This window comes from Amphiura filiformis, chromosome 16 (genome assembly GCF_039555335.1).
Source record: "Amphiura filiformis chromosome 16, Afil_fr2py, whole genome shotgun sequence".
Lineage (NCBI taxonomy): Eukaryota > Metazoa > Echinodermata > Ophiuroidea > Amphilepidida > Amphiuridae > Amphiura > Amphiura filiformis.
Genome location: NC_092643.1, coordinates 24984124 through 25007497, shown reverse-complemented (window position 1 = coordinate 25007497; position 23374 = coordinate 24984124). Strand labels below are relative to the sequence as shown.

The following is a 23374-nucleotide window of genomic DNA, read 5'->3' as shown; positions in this document are numbered from 1 at the left end:
CCCCCTCCTTGAACAAGAAAGCTGGCTACACCCTTGCCAAGGAGGTGCTTTCTCTGCAGGCATTCAATTTATTTCAATTAACTGCTCAAGGAGAAGGGTATAGCAATGCTAATCATAAGGCCAAAAAAAAATTGTTTGTTTGTCCTCCACCGCCCGCTGCTTAGATGAAGGTCTGACCAATTTTTTTTTTTCAATTTTTTTTTTTTTATATAAAAATAAGTAAAATTCAATTTTTTTTTCAGATTTGGAGTATTTCTGGACCTAGCTAGAGCTAAATACTAAGATCTTTCATGGTTGAAAATTAAAAAAGCCCCCCCAAAAACATTTTGGGTCTTCAATATGCAAAGTTATAACTTGTGTGCATGTCATAGTCTATTATTTTTAGTGACTTCAAAATACATTGGATTTGAAATCATTAAAAGACTATGACATGAACACAAATTATAACTTTAACTGCATATTAATGAAACAAAATGTTTTTTTAAGTCACCATGAATGATTGTAGCATTTAGCTCTAGCTAGGTCCAGGAATGCGTCAAATCCGAAAAAAACGCCTGCCCGCACGTCCTCTTTCAAACCTGTGGAGGACAAACAAACAATTTTTTTTTGGGCCTAAGGGATCGCTATTAGCAAACCAGGATGGATTACACAGGAACAGCCTGGGGTAAACATTCTACTCTGTTTGAAATTGACTGCGAAATTCATGTGCAGGTAAGAAAGAAAGAACAATTTGCCAACCAAAACAAGACAACAAATAAACACAAATCCTAACCAGCACATAATGACATAACCCAACTTGGGGGAAAAAAGAGCAAGGGAATGTTCCGGCATCGAAACCATGACCTTATATCTAGACAGATGCTCTATCTGTTTTATTGTCAGGCTATATAAGGTTATATTTAAATAACACTACTTTTTATTTTTCTTAACTTTGTGATGAGTCCCTGAATGAATAAATTAGAATGTCCCTAGGCCTATTTAAATCTTTAAGGTTCTTTATAGAACTTATAAAGGTTCTTTTTAGAACCTTATCACTGCTTAGGGCTATACATATAACCGGACAAAAAAAGGTTCAAAGAGTTTACAATGGAAAACAACAAACATGGTTATATTAAACACTGGTAAAATCCAATTAAATCCCCATTTCCCAAACTTTGAGGTAAGGTGTAAAACCAGTGGCCAGAGTTTCTCCATGACTCTTGGTCATATCATAGTCTATTCTTACGAAAATTGCTTGGGGGAAAAAATACAAATCTGGAGACGGAGACAACTTTTACTATAGTCTACAGTGACCAGTGGCTGCACTACGGGGGGGCAAGGGCATTCCCCAGTTTTGAGGCAAAAACCCAAATTACGTAAATTTCCACTTTTGCAGCAATTTTGCGCACAATTTGTAGATTCCCCCCTGAAATTCACTTTGCTCTCCCCCCCGAACAAAAATTCCTGGTGCCACCACCATGGCCACCACTGAAAGTGACATTTTCAATAGTCACGGAGGAACACAAACCGGCTGGGAACTAGTCTCCTACACAGCCAGTTTGCGTCCTCCTAATCCTATGTTCGTGATAGCCACATACAGTCTGGCCGCGAGACTAGCTGGGAACGAGACAACTTTTACAAATTCTTTGCTGGAGACTATAAAGTTTTACTAATTATAGCCCGTCGCCAAATATTCGTCCAATCAGCGCTCCGAAAATTGTTGATTAATTGATTTTTGACCTGTCCTTGACTGCATTGACCCGCCGGTCAACCCGATGTGACGATAGAGAAAGGTAAACATCAAAAGAAGATTATACCAAATAATAAGCGTAGATTTATACAGGGAATGGATTTATAGTTTTGATATCATGCCAATGCAGTGCAGTGCCAGCGTGCATTCCTGTTGAAGTCGAACAACTCTGAGTAATAGGTCGAGGTCTAGTACATTCTCATGATTCTGGATTTGCAGCTGCGTCCCCTAGCATGCTAGCCGCTTGTATTTGCAGAGGGAAATTCCTTCAGCAAAGACAACAAGAAGTAGTCCGAGGTGCTCTGACGATAACACTCCGATCGCCAGGCAATCTACGTTTAAGTGGGACAACAAAACCGCTACGTGAACGAGCTAAACAAGAAGTTGCGTGGACAAAGGATGTAAGCTTACCATATCATATGCTTATTCATGACATGTAAAGTTTTATTCAGATTTCCTTTTACAAATTAAGCATACTGCTAGCCGTCCAGCGCGTATTATTTGCACAAGGTCCAATGCACACGCTTGACGCCGCGCAAATATATTTGCACAAGCTCGCGCATAGCAACCAGCTCGAGAAAAGGGAACTGCACATGCGCACACTGGTTTTACAAGGCTATTTCCCCTTTGTGACGTCAGCCAGGGGTGGAATTTCGGCGGGAGTCCAAGAGTCGACTCTCGCAGAGACTCCCGTAAAAGTCCTATTGTGAGAGTCCATGTGGACTCGCGCTGGAAATGATCGGCTCAGCGAACTTATGTTTAAGTTCAACACGCCTTAAAACGCAAAGTCTGCAAAATATAAAGGAAAAGTTGCCAAAGTGAGAGTATGATGACACATATTAAAAACTTAACTTTGTTAGTTTATTTGTTAGTTTGTTTGTTTGAATGCATTTTACGTAGGCCTACATATAATACCTTTTGGACTCCTGCAAGATTGTACAACGAGAATCCATTTACGGGAATCCATGGACACTCGCAAAACTCTCTTGCGAAAATCCACTTGGACTCCTGTGGCACTTTACGAAATTCCACCCCTGCGTCAGCCCGACCAAGAGAATGACGGTTGTAATTTAGTGACATCTGAGATTATATTCATCTCAGATGACATCAGCATACCAAGTTAAAGAAATGCTAGTTGATCGTCCAGCCTTCTTGAGAAAAGGATGAGGGAGGTATTAATTTATTATTTTAAAAATATTTTTAAGATAGCCGCCTTTTTAAATTGAAGGTTGACACACTTGTTGTGCAGTGCAGTTATCGGTTCTGTATTTCGAAGAATCTAAATTTCACAACATATCGATAGAACAGAAAGAGAGTAAATATGCTGAAAACCTGGGATAAAAAATGAAATAATAATTAACAACTTTTTTGATGCGGCTTCAAAAAAGGAAGTTGGCGGGGACAATCAATAGAATTATCTTTTACTTGGCCTAATGCTGGTTTCATACTGTCCTGCTGCTCTGGCAACGATTTTGCTTCACTGCGCAGTCAATCAGAAACATTAGCGGTCATCTAGGTATAAAAGGTGAATTCAAATTTGCCATCAAACTGCATCATTTTATATATCAAATTAAAGCCCTTGCTTTAGTAAAGAAAGCCAAAACTGAAAACCTTTTTGTCATAGCACTTTCCGCAGCAAAGTTGCATTGTCAAAGATTGACTTTCATCAAAAAGATTCAGCTAACAAAATAGCATTTTGGTGGTGTTTCTAGATCTTAGTCTCATGATAGCAGCTTTTCTATGTGGAATTGCTATCAAAATCCCTCTAAATTTCCATGTGCGAGTGTCTCATCACCATAAAAAATCATATATTTGGGAAGTGAAGTATAGGACAACATATTTATGTAGGTTTCCTTGACCTAGCTGTTCGTTTAATTTCTATGTAAATATGTATTGTGTTTGGGCCCCGGTCTAGGCGAATTTGGCTGACTAGCAAATGTGTTAACTATTAAAGGTTTGCCTCTCATACCTACTATATCTTTGTGTCAAAAATTGCTGTGATAGTACGGCGAATCCACTCTTTCTTCAAAAACTATGTATGGCGATTTTGTTCGAGATGTATATGTAGGCCGAGCTACTCAGGCTAAGCATATCACTTACACTTAATGAGATACCGCAGCACCTTCCATTCATATACGTTTAATCGTTTATACGATCTGCACATGTTCAGTACCCCATATGGCGTTGCCATTACAAGAAAATTTGATTTGTTGTCAGGTAAAATGCAGGTTTTGTTTTTAATACACTAACTGGAAATTCAATACACTCAGCTGCGATTTCTGTTTTTTTCAAACACGCATATTTTACTGCATTTTCACCATAACGTTTTTAAATCGTACATTAAAAATGTGATATGTTCAACTGCTTGAGAATAATAGTATCAAAAGAATTCGACACCGCCATGCATAGCCCATTTCAGCTCAGAACCGCACCATATCAACATACATTTGTCATTAGGCCTATATACATGTAGCTGGGAATAAATACCAGAAATACTTAAACCTTCAACATGCTATGAATAAAATTATCATCAAGTGGCGATCTTTTCAAATCATAAGCTCTTTTATGTATTGTATGAATTAAACTCTGTGGTGTGTGGCTCAATCAATTCTCGCTATTCGCAATAAGGCGCCGCCAGCAGTTTGCGATGTAATCGTGATGTATCATGGGAAAAGTCGACATCAAGTCCAGCATAATCGAATATTACCATGCTATTACATAGGAACACGTGACAATATTTTTTTGTTTATCAAAATAAAGGTGTTACACGCGAATCGATACTCAATAATACTTAATAATGTGATTTGAAATGTGCACAATTAATTTTTTCTCTATCGATTTGCGTGTAATACCGTTATATTGACAAACTAAAAAATATTGTCACGTGTTCCTATGTAATAGCATGGTAATATTCAGATTATAGCGGACTTGATGTCGACCTTTTCCCATGATACATCACGATTTTCCCATGATACATCACGATTACATCGCAAACCGCTGGCGGCGCCCTTATTGCGAATAGCGAGAATTCTATAGATAGAATGAGAGAGTACAGGCTTCAATTATCCTGGTCAATGGGATTACATGTATGACTAAAAATGGAATGGAAAGATATCTCTAGAGGTGAATTTTGAATTCAGTTTATTTGCAATGCAGCGCCTGATGGGGCGTTTACATTTTCATGTGATTTCATCTGTACAAATGTAATTATTTACGTCATGGTGATGCTGTACAGCGCGGCGGCTAGCCGATATATCGATCGATCAATCCACCGGTTTGCCCAACCAATCAGCAACATCACCACAAGTTGAATTCTGATGTACGTATGAGAACATGATACTTTTTTGGTCAGCTTATGTAGATTATTTAATGTAAAAATTTTCTTTAAAAAATTGGTGTCATTAGGCATATTAAATACTTCCTGCCTCATCAAACCATTATGTTATCAAATGCTATAGAAAGAAAAATGGTTAAAATGGAAGTGGAAACAAGATAATAAAAGAAAAAGGGGGAAAAGAAGAAGACTGAGGAGAGGGAAGCAAAAAGTGAGATGACCTCATTTTACTGTTTAGTTCTTTGTACCTGGTAAAAAATGGGCTGACCCCAAAAAAGGGGGCACTCAACCGTAAAAACTCGATAGTTAGCATATGTACTTACTATCGAGTGCTTTTAAAACATGCAAACATGAAGAGCCCCATCCACAAAAGTGTAACAGGTTTTGAGCAAATCATTGACATCGATACACATAGGTATATACTGAGTAAGGGCTCATATTGAAATACCCTACCACGTTTTCACACAGAAAGAAGGCAGGATTCCCTCGCTAAGCGCGCCTCAGAAAGCTCGGTCATAAAAGCGGATGGATTATATGCATCAGTGATACACCCTGCCCAGGATTTTAACAAAAGAAGGCTAGCACAGGAAAGCTGCATGATGGCGCACACCTTCCTGTGTAAGGGAATTTCAATATGAGCCCTAAGTAAGCCTGTAAATGTGTGTCTCAACCCCATTAGCTCAGTTGGTAAAGCGCCAGACTTTGGTACAATTTCATGTTTTCAAAAGTGCTCGATAGTAAGCACATATGCTAACTATCAAGTTTTTACGGTATTTGATATTCACACTATTCATTTTATTACTGTACTTATTTATTTGACAGTGCTATTTTGATGAATGATCCCTATAATCCATTCTGAGGACTCCTACAATGCAGTCTACATTACTTGGTTCAGTCAGATGGTTGCGACAGAACTGGCAACTAGGACACCTCTCTACGCTAAGGAAAACGCCAAGAGGTCATCATTTGTCAACATCAAGTAGTCATGAGTCAAGCATCAACAATGCACAAGTAGTCATATGTGGAGGAGGCATTGCAGGGACATCGTTAGCTTATCATTTGGCAAAGAGGGGGTGGCAAGATGTTCTTCTTCTGGAACAAGGAAGGTAGGCCTAGTACCAGTGGCGGCGCCAGATATTTTTTTTTTCGGGGGACAAATCAACCAATTTTAGCAAAAATGGCGTAAACAGTGGACATTTTCGTAATTTTGATATTTTACGGGGCAACGGGCACAAGAGTTCTGACTGGGGGGAATTTTCCCCCTCACGTCCCTCCCCCTCCATGGCGCCGCCACTGCCTACTACCACAGCATATCCCACCGAGAGTCATTTGTGACATGATCTGATCATCTCGGACCAGTGTCAGATAACAGACCTTATTTTTCTGTTAGTTTATATGGCTCTATAGTGGTTCCACCCTAGTCCTTCAGTAGCATGGAGACAATTTAAATTCCAAGATCGTCCAGGGTGCACAAATTTGCAAAAAAGGGTAGTGATTTCACCCAACATTGTGGACCCAATTTCAGGCTCTTTTGCTGGAAAGGGGTAGGCTAATGGAACAATTGAATAGGAATTGCAATGATATGGTTTTATTAAACTCTTCTTTTATTGTTCACATACCCCAACTTTTACACATATCAACAAAAACAACAAAATTTTTATCCAAAACAATGGTCAGTGAAAAGAGTCCCCTATTCAAGAAGACTTCAAAGAAGTCTAGGCCCTTATGAAAAAACGACAATCAAATAATGATCGTCGCAGCGATCAAAATTTTGATCGCCAACAATCGTACGACCATGATAGGGCAGCTGTGATCTCATATAGAATGGTCGTAGAAATTATCGTAACACAAATGTTGATCGTATTTTTGGTTGTAATCCAAATATTGATTGTAATTGTTGTTTTTTGTATCAACTATATTTGGTCGTTATTATTACTTCGATCGCGACAAAATTTGATCGTATTTTTGGTTGTAATCAAATATTGATCTTTTTTTTTTTTTTGGTCATTTTTCATTCCACTAAATTTTATCACAATTTTGATGGTTGTAATTCAAGATGTTCGCAGTCATGATACTTTTACGATCCAGAAACCTTCAGCCCTGGGGTTGGTATTTTCACATGAAATATGTTATTGTTTTGTGTTGGAAATATGAGGGACTGCTTAAGGATGGTATCATGGTAACACATATAATAGTATATGGTCAATACCCCCACCCCCAAAAAATTCTCTGCTCGGTATTCCATGAATCAACATTGTGTTAGATACAATTCTCTGAAGTAAATTGTTATAATATTGAACTCTTAAAAGTATTTATTAAAAGTCTTTTAAAGTACTGTGCAAATAAACCAATTGAAAATTTATTTCTTTTATAGTATGAATTTGAACCTGTAAGTTTAATGTGGTTGTATTTTCTACTTTGCAATAAATATTTATATTGGTTACTATACATTAGTTGTGCATGTAATTTTAATAATCATCAAGTTTCTCCCTTTTCTTTATCATCACCAGCTTGACTTGTGGAACAACATGGCATGCTTCAGGTCTGGTGGGATTAGTTAAAGGAGATTCAGGCCAAGGGGAACTAGCTAAATATAGTGCCAATCTCTATGAAACGCTGGAACAAGAAACTGGATTAAGCACAGGTAAAACAGGTTTAAGCATATATGTAATCCAAGTTAGTTATAAGTAGTAGTGGGCTATACTCTGATCAGCTTGTAATAGGCGGGATTCATAACGTCGTGGATTGATACAGAATGGCGTACACACACAGCTACACAGCTGGGTGCAATACGCGAGCTGCGTATTGCGTGACCAACACATGCTTTAGTGATACACAGGCAGTGGCGGTGCCAGGAATTTTTTCAGGGGGCATTAGGGGGAAAAGTGAATTTCATGGGGGAAAAATCAACAAATTTTGCGGAAAATTACCGCAATTTTGGGTTTTTTCTGGGGGGGGGCAAGAGGTCTGACTGGGGGCATATGCCCCCTCCCCCATGGCGCCGCCACTGAACACAGATGTAAGTTGGGACTTTATTAACTCGTGCAGTAACAAAAACCGAACAATCTTGCCTATTTCGATCAACTCAATGTCAGTGGCTGTGCTTTTTTAAGTTAAATCCTATTACAGCACATCCAAGGTCCAAGGAAATGAATGAAGTGACATCGTGACAGTACAGGTGCAAAGAGGGAGGGAGAGAGAGACTTCTTGCACCAAGGGCATAGCCCTGCTCCCTGAATATTTTTAGGAATAAAATGGGGATAGCAAAGAGTAAAATGATATTAAAATGACTAAAATGGGACAAAACAATTGATAAATGGGGATGACAATTTGGCTTTGCCCCCCTTTCCCACTAAATTCCTACCACTATTTTATACCCTTTTCAATAGGTTTATCTACAGAATAGTTGAAATAAACAATGATGGCTCATATTTTGTGTGTTTTGAATTTGCAGGATACAAGCGTACAGGTGCTCTGTTTCTGGCCACAACTGAGAACAGAATGATACAGCTAAAGAGGCTTGCTGTTAGAGCTAGGTAAATTGATTGATTATTTGCCTGCTTCTTTGCTTGATTTTTTTCTTTGTATGTATTGCATCTTTATCAACATATGAGTTGGTAGTAGATTGAAATTGATGAACTCTCATCTCAAGAACTAAAAAAAGCGACTGAACTTTCGAGAGAGAGAGACCTACTTGGAGAAACTTTATTGATGGCGCTACATGTATGTCAAACTGCTGACGAGAAGCGTTTATGATGATGATATATGCTTTGAAACCTGGTCAAAGTGTTTCTAATTATGTTCTAATGTATTATATAGTCTAGCCGCCTTCCAATTTACATATTTGCATAATTAATTAGCATTTATGCAAATTAGCTTATAAATCTCTTCTGTTCTTGCTGCATACCTGATGGGAGGTGTGGGGCTGCCATTATCTTCTTAACATCAAACTTGAACTACGCCTTGGTAACGGCATCCACGATGGCATTCCGGTCTTTCATTCTCAGGAACTTGGCAATTATTGGTTGTGTGTAGATCAAAGCCTTGGTCAGAAGTCGGTGTACATTTGCGAACATAATATCAGATTGGTTTGGGAAGATGTTATCCAATACACTGCGTAGAACAAACTCAGAGTCCTCAGTCTTGTTGGTTTGGGGCACATTGAAAAACAAAAAATTAGAATTCTTGATATAAAGCTATGCTGCATGTCTACTGTGGTTTAGTTCCTCTATTTTTTCAGCAAGTGTTTTCTCAAGTTGTGGTACCATTTCCTCCTTAATTTCATGCATCTCAGTATCTATATTTCAGTCCTCTGTCAAGCTCAGATACATCGGATTTTATTGATGTGATTTCCTCATTTACCTTGATTATTTGGCATTCAAGTCCGTCAAATCGGGTCTGCATATTACTATCTAGCTTCATTAACATGTCATAGAGGGTATTCATGCTTACTTGGGTGGTACCATGCCAAACAGTGTTTTTGTACTATGTGTAGTCATTGCTCCCTGTGCAACATCGTGGTGGCACAAGGTTCAAATATGGTCCAAAAACATGTGAAATAATTATTATAATCCAACTTATGTGATCCAAAAACACATAGAATAGTGTCCAACGAAGATTAGTAAACAGGTGATAAGAAACTGGTGTAGAATAGTCCAAGTTTAGATGAAATACTTGGCAGTTTCGCCACAGCTCAGAAATTAAACGTCCTCATAGAACAACGGCCATATTGGAAAAATATAAGTGTGCTTTGCTCTACTCAATTAATCTGTTTTAAACATGCACAGAGCACTTCCAAAATGCCACCATAACCCTCTACACACAAGTGTCGTCTGCAGATAACAAGTTTCAAATTTTCTTTAAAAATTCAAAAATTTCAGAATTGTACATTTTCATGGCCTTATTTGAAATTAGTATGAAAAATGCATTAAAATGAGTACCAGCAAGCCTGCTATTAATTCAGTATTTCTTGAGATAGATCTTGATATTTTGAGAAAATATCTCAAAACATAGACTTTTAATGTTGAAGCCTATGACCAACACTCAGAGTATTAATTTGTATCCATTTTATCTTGCAGGTGTGAAGGTGTTGATTGCCATCTCTTGAACCCTGGTGAGCTTCAAGATGTTGTACCATGGATATCAGTAGATGATGTACTAGGAGGAATCTACTCCCCTAGAGATGGGGTAACAGAGCCTACAAATACTGTTATGGCATTAGCAAGAGGGGCAACGAACAAGGGTGTGTATTGGTTTGTTTTACCACATCCCTATTGTACACTAGTTTTTGATCAATGTCGTATTGATCAGTGGCATAGCGTGGGTCATCATATTGGGGGGGCACCGGGTCCGAATGGGGGGAACAAGCCCTTTTTTGGCAATTTTCTAAATTTTGCAATCGATTGATGCTACGCCACTGGTATTGATCAATGTTATATTGGTGAAGCAATGATACCTATCTTTTTAGCTTTTGGTCATGAAGGACATTTTTTCCCTCGACCTCTAGCCAAAGTTGGTCTTTGCCACCAATATAATTTTTTGGGTTTCAACCCCCATAAGATTCCAACCCCCTCAAATGAAGTAGGGATGGGTTATTCCGTTTATTTTCCTACACGTTTAACGCATCAGTGATGCGTGCCTTTAACGTATTAACATGCATTGATCCAGCCCTGTCTGGCGGCAAGATTTCATGAATAATACGATAGGTGCGGTGCACCTCACAAAACCGGAATTTCTAACAGAATATGCTTATGATAGTACCAATGGCGCCGAACATAAGGTAAAATTCACAAAGTCAACAGCCCAAACATGTCAGAAACTATGCATTATTTCGATATATTAGTATTAAATAATGAATGTTTTGAGCAAGTTTTATGTAAATTATTAAGGTCGTCTTCAGATTTTGTTACTTTCAACTGTTGATTAGCATTTAAAAATTGAAGGTTGAAAATGACTTGCATGTTACACGTTTACCACAATTGCTAAACATTTAACGGATCATGCGTGCGTTTAACGGTACACACGTTTAACATTCCCATGCCTAAAATGAAGCCTTCACCCCCAAAATGAAGCCCTACCCCCATGAAGTCCTTATTTTTGTTTGTTTTCGAACTGTTTAACCCTAATTGACAACCTCAACCCCCCCTATGAAATTCATCAAAGACCACCCTGCTTCCCAGCATTATATATATATGCCGGATCCCATTATACACATTATTATGTGTGATGAATCCAAGAGTGTGAACATTTTGGATCCTAAACATAATAATAATTGGATGCTTTACACCCATATGGGCTTAATCGATCCAATTTTATATCATAGGTGGAAGAAGAGACAACAGAGTTAAGGGCCTTGTCCAGTGGCGTAACTAGGGGGTGGGGTGGGGGAAATGTGCCCCGGGCGCCACCCTTAGGGAGGTGCCAAATTGACCAATTCAGCATCGATTCTGTGCCCGATGAAAGCACAAAATCAATTGAAAGAACATTTTAAGACCGATATTCAACTTCTAGTAACAAAAATTAATTAGTGGGCCTTATTTGTCTAAAATTTGTCCAATTATTTCAAGAATTGGGAGGCACCATTATGTATCCTTAGCACTGGGCACCGCAACCCCTAGCTATGCCACTACCCGCGTCTACGATATTCTCGGGTAGGGGCACAAATTTTGTTTCTTGCCCGGGCGCTACCAACCCTAGTTACGCCACTGGCCTTGTCTAAGGGCTTAACACGATAGAAGTGCTTGGTTTCGAACCAAAATTCTTTTAATCAGGAGTCAGAGCCCACACCAGATTGATACTGTGCCTCTCTCCGAGTGCTTCCAAAGAGTAGTTGTAATAGAAATTTGTATTTCATCATATACAGGTCTTACCATATTGGAGAAAGTTGAAGTAAAGCAAGTGTTAACAGAGAGTGGCAGGGTTAGTGGTGTAGAAACAGAGGATGGCCAAGTCATTCAGTGTCAATACTTTGTCAATGCTGCTGGATTGGTAAGATTTTCTTTGCCTTGACAGAAAGGCAGGGGTAGCACTAGCCTCTAAAATTTAGGAGTCCTGGAAGGGGTCATAGAATCTATTCTACATAAGAAGTTCAATTTTAGGGGTCCAAGTAGTTAAAATTGGGGGTCCCGGTCCCCGAAATGTAACTTAAATACCAACCTTCCAGAAGAGTATGTATCTTAGCATTGTAACTATAACCACTGACTCAAACTACAGGGTGTCCCAGAAAAAATTACCAAGCGAATACAATTGAATGTAAGTCGAGAAATAGACATTAGAATCAAAAAATTTAAAATGTAGCGCATAGCTTATTTTGTTGTGCATCACATACAAAAATTTTATTTGATTCGGTTGACTGGTTGCGAAGAAATGATCGATTACATAATGCGTGCATCAATTCAGTTCATTCCAAGTTTGATCAACAGGCGCGTTTTTCTTACTAGCTCACCGCTTCCTAAAGTTTGAGTATCTCATTAAATTTAGTCCACATTATCTATTTTATAATCGGACGGTGTTATGTCATTCATGATTTCACTGAAGAAGAATAACAGTTTGTCCGAGAAAACTTTGATTTCTGTAATTAGAAGCTTTTTAACTTCAATTCTTTATGTTGTGCAAACATGTTATATTTTAACTTTCCAAAGAACATTTGAGCCAAGAATGACAATGATCAAGTGCTTTACAGCTTTACGTGTGATTTTTGATACCATGCAACATTAATGTTTTAAAAGATTTAAACTTTGCATTTAGATTTCTTGAAAATATTCCAAAAACATTAATGTGTGTGAGAAATTTTTATGCAATAATTCTTTATGCAACATTTATATCAACATTAACGAAAAAATATATTTAAAAGTACCGAGCATCATCTTACATGCAATGATGCAAGCTTTCATTTTTAATATCTTGCAGGTTTTCAAATTTGAACAAAACCTAATTAAATGTTTTGCAAGAAACAGATTGTTTAAAAAGAATGGAAAGGATTTCACAGAACAAAATATGAAGCCCATTGACAGTTAACCACTAGTGTGCATTGTGTTGAATGATCTTTCTTTCAAACTTGGAATGAAGTGAATTGAAGCATGCGTTATGTAATCGCTCATTTCTTCACGATCAGTCCACCGATTCCAGTCAAATTAACGTATAAGATGCAGAATAAGATGGGCTACACGCTGGTGCTTAGAATTTTGGATTTTGATGTCTATTTCTCGACTTACGTCCAAATTCATTCGCCCGGTAATTTTTTCTGGGACACCCTCCACTTAGGCACAGATAAGTTCCAAAGTGGGGTAAAAATTGCATATTTTTGTGTGATTCCTGTTTATTTATTTACATGTATCTTTCATAATCAAGTAATACTAAAAAAGGTCTTCTGCACTGTGTTGATCAAATCATGTATAGGCAGTGTGACTAACATGACCACCATGCAATAATGAGCTTCAGTCTTCTGTTTGCCATTACATAACATAACATAACAACAAGTATTTATATGCGCATTTGCCTAGGGATTCAAGGCGCAAGAGAAAAGAACACCAAACAATTTAAACAAAAATACAGAATGCAATGGCAACAAAAATTAAGGTAATAGGTGAGTTTGATCAATGACTTAAATGACTCCAGGCTGATGGCATTCTTGATTGTAGATAAGCCATTCCAAGACCTTAGGGCAGTCATTGAAAAGGCTCTATCCCCAGCACATTTCCTGGAGTGAGGAATGATAAAATTAACACTCTCACTGGACCTAGTGCTCATAACATGTATGGAGCTCTTGACCGTGAGACAGTTGGAAATGTACTGAGGAAAGAGACCATTCAGGGACTTGTACACAAGCGTGAGTGTCCATTACATTTCTATTTCATTCGAGGTGATATCTGGATTCGACGAATGCTTCATTTATTTATTTATGTTTGAGTTATTCTATATGGATATGAACATTTCAACACTAGATGCATAATCATGCATTACTTCAAACTTTTGGATTCTCATTGCTATTTTCACCTTGAGATCTTGAGTTTATTTTCAAACTTGTGGATTTTGTTACAAATTGTTGCTGCATCTTAAACTTTATGTTTCACATGCAAATCAATAAGCTTTGGAATTGTGTCAAAATCATAATTTTGAGAACAATTAAAGACTTGTATTTGAGCAAATCTGAAAATGCAATAATCAGTTTGGTTGTTCATTACTTTTATTATTTATTCCAGTGGGCACGAAATGTGGGTCAGAGAAGTAATCCCTCAGTATCAGTACCCCTGCAGGCCAACCAGCACCAGTATGCTGTGTTCAAACCCAAGCAAGGAGTAGATTTCAACACACCATGTAAGTAACTCCCTTTCCTAGTATAGGCCAACCAGCACCAGTATGCCGTGTTCAAACCCAAGCAAGTAGCTTTCAACACACCATCATGGATTCACAGTTTATTGCGTTTTCGCGTCCAGGACGTTTTTTAAACTCACTGGACCAGGAAAAAGTAAGATTATGTAACCTGAATGGGTCCAGCGGTCTGTGTTTGGACCCGGAAAAAATCCCATCCAAGAAATCGAATATATCATCATAGATCGTCATTGTACGATAACCCAGCTCAATCAGCTCACAGCACATTTTTTCAACAACTTTTCATTCATAAATTACATACAATTTCAAAAATCGCTGCAACGTGATACACACCTCATCGCTATTTCATGCACAGATATTTGATCAGCGATAAGAGAGGGAACTATGGAAGAGGTTGACTTACGATTTTTTTTTTTTCGGATTGTGCAAATATTATGTTATAATAATAATGTCAACAAAACACGGTCAATTCCTGGTGACATCGTGAAAACACGTTTTTGCGGTAGTTGTATTTCAACCGAGCAAATATAACAAAATAACCAAATAATTAGATGATTAAAGTAGAGTATGTTATTAGGTAGTAATTGTAGTTCTTTATGAGAAAGTTGGCTGATCGTGGCAAGTCGTCTTTTACCCAGTAATTTGACTGGACTTTGGTAGGTTTCGGGTGCCGAATTCGGCATACTTTAATATTTATCGTTTGCGCCAGTACTGAAAATACATTTCCGGGTGTTTCTGAAGTTTCGTACATAATTGCAATTTGGACCCACAAAAATCAATTTGGGACCCGCAAATTTCAACAAAATGGGATTTGAATGGGTCCAGCGTAAAAAAGAGGACCCGGTTATTTGAGAGCAAACTGTGAACCCTGCACACCATGTAAATAACCCACCCCCATCCCAGTAACAGGACAGTCAGCATTATCAGCACAATAAGCATGAGCTCATACATACATATCTAAAAACTGGGAGTTACATGAATAGTTTTAGTGTGCATTCATAAGATGCTAATTTTGTTCATATCAATTGTGGACTAACATCCTGCTATTTCCGTCATCTGAAATTGAATGAATAGAACTGCTGTGCACCAAACTCAAATTGTTAAAATTATGTTAGTACATCATATCATTATTAATTTGGCTAAATTTATGTTACACATGAATTCTTTTGAATAATAGAACATAGATCAGAGTGACACTGCACTGTGAACTCTTTTGCTAGCTTATCACTCTGAATTACTAAAAATAATTGGCATACTGTCCAGTGGTATAGCCAATGGGAAACTATCCCTGGCCCTGTGGAATGCTAGTAGCCAGTGGCGTGTCCAGGGGGGCTTTGGGTGCTGAAGCCCCCGCACTTTGTTAAAAATCATGAATAATCAGCCATTTTTTGGTGATTTTAGCCATTAAGCCCCCGCCAAACTCTGAAAGCCCCTCTGAGCCCCCCGCAAGAAAAGATCCTGGACACGCCGGTGTTTTTGATAATTTTTTTTGTCATTCCCATCAAATTATGCTCCACAAAGTCACCTTGCCTCCCCCATAGCCCCCTCTGAAAAAGTCAAGTCTATCATTTAGCGGGATTCGAAACCTCGGCTTTTCCCGTACAAAACTAAACAATTGGTATTCACATCCGAACATCTACTTTTTTATTGTTCTAACATTTTCCCGATCGCCATTTCGCTGACTGAACACGATCAATGGGCATTGAAACTATACAACTCCTAGACGTACAGCACAAAATCGCGGGAAATCATATTTACTGGGTAAATATTTTCACGGAACTCAAATCTGACTTGACAAAAAGTCCTGGCTCAGCCTCTTACATTGTACTGTCTAATTCCCTAGTTGCTAATGCAATTGATAATACCCCATACTTTGTGTTTCTGAGTTTGAATTTGATTATCCTTGCAATTGACCAAAGGAACCCAAACTGGCTCTGTGTGATAAAATTTTACAGATTTCCACTTTTACATTAATCACATCATTATTATTAAAAGTGTTTGGTAGAATTGTTTTTTATTTTTTACATGGTGCTTTAACATTTAAGCCTATCACCAAAATAATCTAATTCCAATTTGGAGTGGAATTGTTCTGGATATGCATAGCAGATATGTATATTGCAATGGAACATCGAAGATAGGGGGACAATGCTATCACATTTTGTTTATACCATCTAAAGGAAACATATCTCAGGCCTCAGATGCCAAAATCTTAACTTTTATAGGGTAAAGAAAAGGGGAAAAGGAGGAGAAGAGACTCAGTCAGGTCACCCACCTGTAACAAGGAAGTGTGGCCACTTCAAGATATTTACAACTTTTGGAATTATGCCTGTTTTATCAGAACAGAAGAGTGTTCTGTTAAAGTGGAAATTTTCGCGTTCCAAGCTGCTACTGCGAAAATAACATCGCGCAAATACTGTAACCACCCGGGTATAAGGTCACCTTCAGGAAGAAGCCCACCCCCTATTTTTCAAAACATTCTGGGGACAAAGGTGCACTCAGCTATAAGCCCAGTACTAAATTTTGGCCAAGTTCTTAAATCAAATCAATGCTTTTCTCTCACATTTAAGAACAAATATAAAAAAATATCAGTTGATAATTAACATTCCACACTTAGAATTTTAAGAAATTGACATAGATGATAGAAATTACTAGTACATTGGGCATAAGCAAATGGGGATGATTTTTCTTATTTCTAAATTCAAGTACTAGCCCCTCCCCGGTTATAAGCCCACCCCCATTTTTGAAGTGAAATCTGCCATCTATGGGGATGGGCTTATACCCGAGTGGTTACGGTATATTCCTTTTGTGTATAGGTCAATGTAAGGAAACTTGCGAATTTAAAAACAAGTGAAACAGTTCAAAATTGGCAAAACACAAAAAATTAATCAAACAAAAATTTCCACTTTTACGGTACTATGATATTTCCTTTCAGATGTACGAGACCAGGATCATGGTCTTTACATAAGGGAATGGAGTGAAGGAATTATGGCGGGAATATTTGCACAGAATGGGAAACCAGTGTTTCTAGATGGTAAACCACCAGTGTCTGAGTTTATGTCACTACCTGATGATTGGGATGCATTTGGTAAGAATATAGCATTTAAAATGAAAATTGCATTCTTATACTAAAAACACTTTTGGTGTTACTCTACAGGATTGTTTGAATATACAAAGATGTAGAAGCTTTAAGTTAGATTCAATTTATTCAATTGAACAAGCATACAATACACTTTTCAGATGTTAAATTTTATTATTAATTAAATAAAATTAATAATAGCAACAACAGCTTGTTCTGTTCTAAACATGTTTAAAAGTTAAAAATGTACAAACTCTTGAGAATTTTTTTAAAACATTTGTTGCAGGTTTTCATCAAGTTCTTCCTTCTTTAATTCATCATCATACTTAAAAATTGTAACTTATTTTTCTTTTTCTTCCATTTTTAGACCCTCATTTTCAGTCATTTCTGAAGCGTGTACCCTGTGCTAAGGATTTAGAATTGAGACAGTTGTTTAATGGTCCAGAAAGTTTTACTCCGGACATGCAGCCTTTAGTTGGTCAAGCCCCAGAGGTATGATCTATAGAAATAGAGGGTAATGCATTATCCTTTACACCCAAATAATTGTGTCCGAGGCAGTAAAAACATTATAATGGGCGAGGTGCAGCCGAACCCATTATTTAAACATTTTTACTGATGAGGACACATTATTTGGGTGTAAAGGATAATTCTGCACCTTTTATTTCTATTCTGTTACTAAAAAGAACATATAGCTTCAGAAGATACATTATTTAGTTCCCATGCATAACAATCACATATGGCAAATTGACCATAGTATTAATATCATGACTATTCTGGGACTCAATTTTATTCCTCAGTTATTCCAGATCAAACAAAAAGCCTTCCTTGTAGAGTTCTGTGTCTCAAACCAAAGTCTGATATACCAAAGCAAATTAGAATAGATTTATAAACTTTTGTTGATAGTTTCATTTGTAAAACACAGCCCTGACATATCATTATGAGTTTTGCAGACGGCCGAATCCAGATTCACCTTTGTATTAAATTCATGTTACATAATTTTGAATTAGAAAACAAGGGATCGGTGCTTTAGCTCAAGAGGGCAGCATGTCAATTTTTAAGGGTGTATGCCGACTTCTTTTGCTTATACTTATTACACTGCACACCGTTAAAAATTGATATGCTGCACTTTCGAGCTTAAGTGTTGATCCCTTGTTCTCTAATTAAAAACAATTCATGCGTATAATTAAAGACAGAGATAAAAAGAATTTATCTCGTCTAACGTCATCTGTCAATCAAATTCGAGCACGGTTTGTTTACAAGTGTTGTGATGACGACTTGCTGAACGTGGCGGTACAACCGGGTGGCTTATTGTTAATTTTGCACCTTAAAACCATCTCAAAAGTTAGGTCTTGATAGTAGGAAACTTTCTTAGGCGAAGGCACCATGTCAACAATGCCTAGAAAAGCTGCTTTTTGCCTTGTAAAAGTACGTAATTTTTCGCCATTTGCTGCTATTCCTTTTCTCCGATCAGCACCAGATAGATCGGTCTTCCTTTACTGGCGCTATTAACCTGTGTAAACCAAAGATCGTAATTGACAGTGACATCAGACACGATAAATTCTTTTTATCCCTGTCTTTAATTATAGAGTCAGTCCATGCCAAAACAGACTGAGTGTACACCCACCCTCTTGGATTTTGCTCTCCTTTGGCTCAAAGTTACTTTTCATGGATCCCTAGGTGAGGTCAAAAGAAAAAAATTCAAATTCCATTTCGTTTGCGAATGACGGGCCGTCAAAGTTTGGCGAGCTTGACCAAAATTGGGAATTTAAGGTGTCCAAATGACAAAATGCTCTCTTTGAGGGGCATTTTCTTCTTAATTGAATCAGTTGTGACCCTCTTGGTGAATGTTGTCACTCACTGGTTGTGTCTGAAATGCCTAATGCCAAAAAAGATAGATTTCTGAATTTCGTTTGGATTTCAGGGAGTGTCAAAATCAGCACTTTGTACTGTTCAATCAAATTATCTTTGATTTTGAAGGACCCATGATAATGTCACAGTGCACTTATAGGTCCTAATTATATTCAGAATGGATTAAGCATGTGCCAATGTCTATGAGCAATACAAAAGAAGATAAATTTCTAGACCCCCTACAGAATTTTAGGCCCCCCTAAAGTGGTTCAGCCGCAAATGGCGCCTAAAAATCAGCAAATTTTGACCCCTAATAACTTTAGGTGTACACCAAATATGAATTTCTAGTCTTTTGCATCTGAAAGAATGCAGTCTAACGTTACTAGGAACATAAGATTTGTTTTGTAATTTTTTGTTTTGACATTAAGTTGATGCTTTCAAAAATGGTCATTTTTGCCTAGCGTACAGGATACAGGTACAAAATTCCAATTTTAGTGTGATTTTTGAAAATATTTTTGAACATTTTATAGCAAATTGTCCTTATCCTGATATTTCAAGTTGCTCTTGAGTCAAATACCGGTAATAAGAAATAACTACTTTAAATCCTCTGTATGGATTTTTAAGGGGGTCAAAAGGCACTTCCTGGAAACGATGCACATGCAAAGTACAGGTTATGATCGATGTACCTATTTCCATGATATCAGTGTGCTATTTTTTCTCTGTTTTACACTTGTATTGCAATTTTCTTATTTATTCTGACATCTATTCTTTACGTAAGTAAGTAAAGAAATTGCAATAAAACTAAAAAACTGGAAACATTAGCACAGTGAAATGGGTATTTTGTACCATTACCTGTAATTTGCAAGTGCATCGTTGCCAGGAAGCACCATTTTGACCCCCTTGAAAATCCGTATAGAGAATTAGAAATGAGTTTTTTCTTATTTATTTGAAATTTGAAATAGAATGATCAAAAATAGAAAAAAAAGGCATTTAAAAATTGGCATTTTGTACCTGTAACCTGTACGCTGGTCAAAAATGGGCATTTTTGAAAGCGTCAACTTAGTATCAAAACACAAAAAATACAAAACAAATCTTATGTTGCTAGTAACCAGTGGTAACATTAGAATACATTCTTTCAGATGCAAAAGACTAGAAATTCATATCTGGTGTACACCTAAAGTTATTAGGGGTCAAAATTTGCCGATTTTAAGCACCATTTGTGGCTGAACCACTTTGGGGGGCTAAAATTCTGTAGTGGGTCTAGAAATGTCTCTTCTTTCGTACTGCTCATAGACATTGGCACATGGGTAATCCATTCTGAATATAATTAGTGTTAAAAAATAGAAAAAATGGCATATTAAAATTGGCATTTTGTACCCGTAACCTGTATGGTAGTCAAAAAATGGCATTTTTGAAAGCGTCAACTTAGTATCAAAACACAAAAAATACAAAACAAATCTTATGTTCCTGGTAATGTTAGACTGCATTCTTTCAGATGCAAAAGACTAGAAATTCATATCTGGTGTACACCTAAAGTTATTAGGGGTCAAAATTTGCTGATTTTAAGCGCCATTTGTGGCTGAATCACTTTAGGGGGCCTAAAATTATGTAGGGGTCTAGAAATTTATCTTCTTTTGTATTGCTCATAGATATTGGCACATGGTTAATCCATTCTGAATATAATTAGTGATCAAAAATAGAAAAAGAGCATATTAAAATTGGCATTTTGTACCCCTAACCTGTATGTTAGTCAAAAATTGGCATTTTTGAAAGCGTCAACTTAGTATCAAAACACAAAAAATACAAAACAAATCTTATGTTCCTAGTAACGTTAGACTGCATTCTTTCAGATGCAAAAGACTAGAAACTCATATCTGGTGTACACCTAAAGTTATTAGGGGTCAAAAGTTGCCGATTTTAAGCGCCATTTGTGGCTGAACCACTCTAGGGGCCCTACAATTCTGTAGGGGGTCTAGAAATTTCTCTTTTTTTGAATTTCTCATAGACATTGGTACATGGTTAATCCATTCTGAACATAATTAGGACCTATAAGTGCACTGTGACATTATCATGGGTCCTTCAAAATCAAATATAATTTGATTGAACAGCACAAAGTGCTGATTTTGACCCCCCCTGAAATCCCAACCAAATTCAAAAATCAATATTTTTTGGCATTAGGCATTTCAGACACAGCCAGTGAGTGACCACATTCAACAAGAGGGTCACAACTGATTCAATTAAGAAGAAAATGCCCATCAAAGAGAGCACTTTGTCATTTAGCCCACTTAAATTCCCAATTTTGGTCAAGATCGCCAAACTTTGACGGCCTGCCATTCGCAAACGAAATGGAATTTGAAATTTTTTCTTGTGACCTCACCTAGGGATCCATGAAAGGTACCTCTGAGTCAAAGGAGAGCAAAATCCAAGAGGGTGGGTGTACACTCAGTCTGTTTTGGCATGGACTGACCCTATAGCATGAATCTGGATTTGGTTGTCTACCGAACTCATAGCAATATCATCCTTTATATCCACAGATAAGCAACTACTTTGTAATGGCTGGCTTCCATTCACAAGGTGTAACATTTGGTGGTGGTGCAGGCAAGTATCTTGCTGATTGGATCATTGATGGCAAGCCTTCCAGACACATGGCATCTCTTGACATCAAAAGATTTGCACCACATCATAATAGGCTGAGGTATCTACAGGAGAGAGCAACAGAAACAGAGGGTAAAGTTTAACCCCCTGAGCACTACCTGCCAATCTAACATTACCACTGATTGGTCAATTACATGATATCTTCACTTTAATCACCAATCAGAATGCAGCTTTACAAATAATTCACCTCAATTTTTTGTGTGGTGAAATTATTCTAACAATGTTGCTGATTGGTCCAATTGGTAATGAAAACTTCTTTTTGGCCAATCGGCAAGTAGTTCTCATGGGGTTAAAGATGCAATTATGAATTTTATGACATCATACCCTTCCAGGTTCCTATTGCTGCTAACCCCAGATGTACACTGCTGCCCAGCTACTTTGTGCCTACTGTAGAGTACCGGTGTAGTACCAATCCAGTACTAGTATGTGTTTGCCGGCAATCAAGGACACACACAAGAGTTTTCACCCTAAACTGCGGACTTACCTCCAAATTCTCGCGATTCCAAATACAGCGCGCCACCAACGACGGCAGTGAAAATTGGCATTTCCCGTGTCTGGGGTCGACATCCTTTTTCATCAACCATAGCTGACCATGTTTGTGATTATTACTCTAAAAACGCAATGTTTTGTAGTACTTTTTGAAATTTTTTGAGATTTTCTGTGTTGAAGTGAAATATTGCAGTTTGATATTCACAGATGTCCTTTTCTAAAACCCGCAAACTTGATGTTGACTTTTTGTTATCCCATTTTCTAAAACCGCCCTTTTTTGTTTTTAAACTTTACGATGCTTTTCAGCCCGACACGCTTGAGCTTAGTCAATGCGAAGTAGGCCTAGGCCTGTCCTTTTTTTAATGGAAAACGCATAGGTTTTATTTTGGTTATTAGAATAAATTGTTTTAATTCTTTCTGAATGTATTGTTTGTTCAATACGATAATAATATAACACCAGCATACTTAAGAACATCCATACTATAGGTGTTGCGTTTTTGTAATCGGCCTACATTTTCTAAAAATGGTGGGTTTTTTTTTTTTTTTTTCGCTTATGCGGCCCGCCGCGCGGGATAGGCCTACAGCAAAGAAATTCAAGTAAATTTTAAAAAGATTCTTAATACTCATTACTTATAAACATGCATCACATTGGTTTGCCGTTTTTGTTATTATTGAATTGTTTGATTTGTCCTTATTTTATTTTTAGCCTAAATTTGTATTTTTAATTATATTACTATCAAACATTAAAAAATTACGATCGTAATAAAAACACTTTGTAGGCATAGTTTATTGCTTAGTCTCTAAAAATAACATTTATTTTTTGTTAATATTTCAATTTGAGACTTTAATGCATAAGTTCAACAATACCTCATAGAGTTCTAGCATTATAATAAAGATGAAGAAAGTTTCAAAC

At 37.3% G+C, this 23374-nt stretch overlaps 1 protein-coding gene across 1 annotated transcript in view; it reads left to right on the top strand.

Annotated features, from left to right (window-relative positions):
* Positions 1–1988: 1988 nt before the first annotated feature.
* Positions 1989–23374, top strand: part of LOC140135768 (pyruvate dehydrogenase phosphatase regulatory subunit, mitochondrial-like) — a 35620-nt gene continuing 14234 nt past the window's right edge. The window contains exons 1-10 of the mRNA XM_072157385.1: positions 1989–2130; positions 5886–6169; positions 7574–7707; positions 8518–8599; positions 10142–10305; positions 11926–12050; positions 14264–14378; positions 17326–17478; positions 17837–17961; positions 21852–22044. Coding sequence (XP_072013486.1) covers positions 5934–6169; positions 7574–7707; positions 8518–8599; positions 10142–10305; positions 11926–12050; positions 14264–14378; positions 17326–17478; positions 17837–17961; positions 21852–22044 — 1327 coding nt within the window. The 5' untranslated portion in view covers positions 1989–2130; positions 5886–5933. The remainder of the gene's footprint in view (positions 2131–5885; positions 6170–7573; positions 7708–8517; positions 8600–10141; positions 10306–11925; positions 12051–14263; positions 14379–17325; positions 17479–17836; positions 17962–21851; positions 22045–23374) is intronic.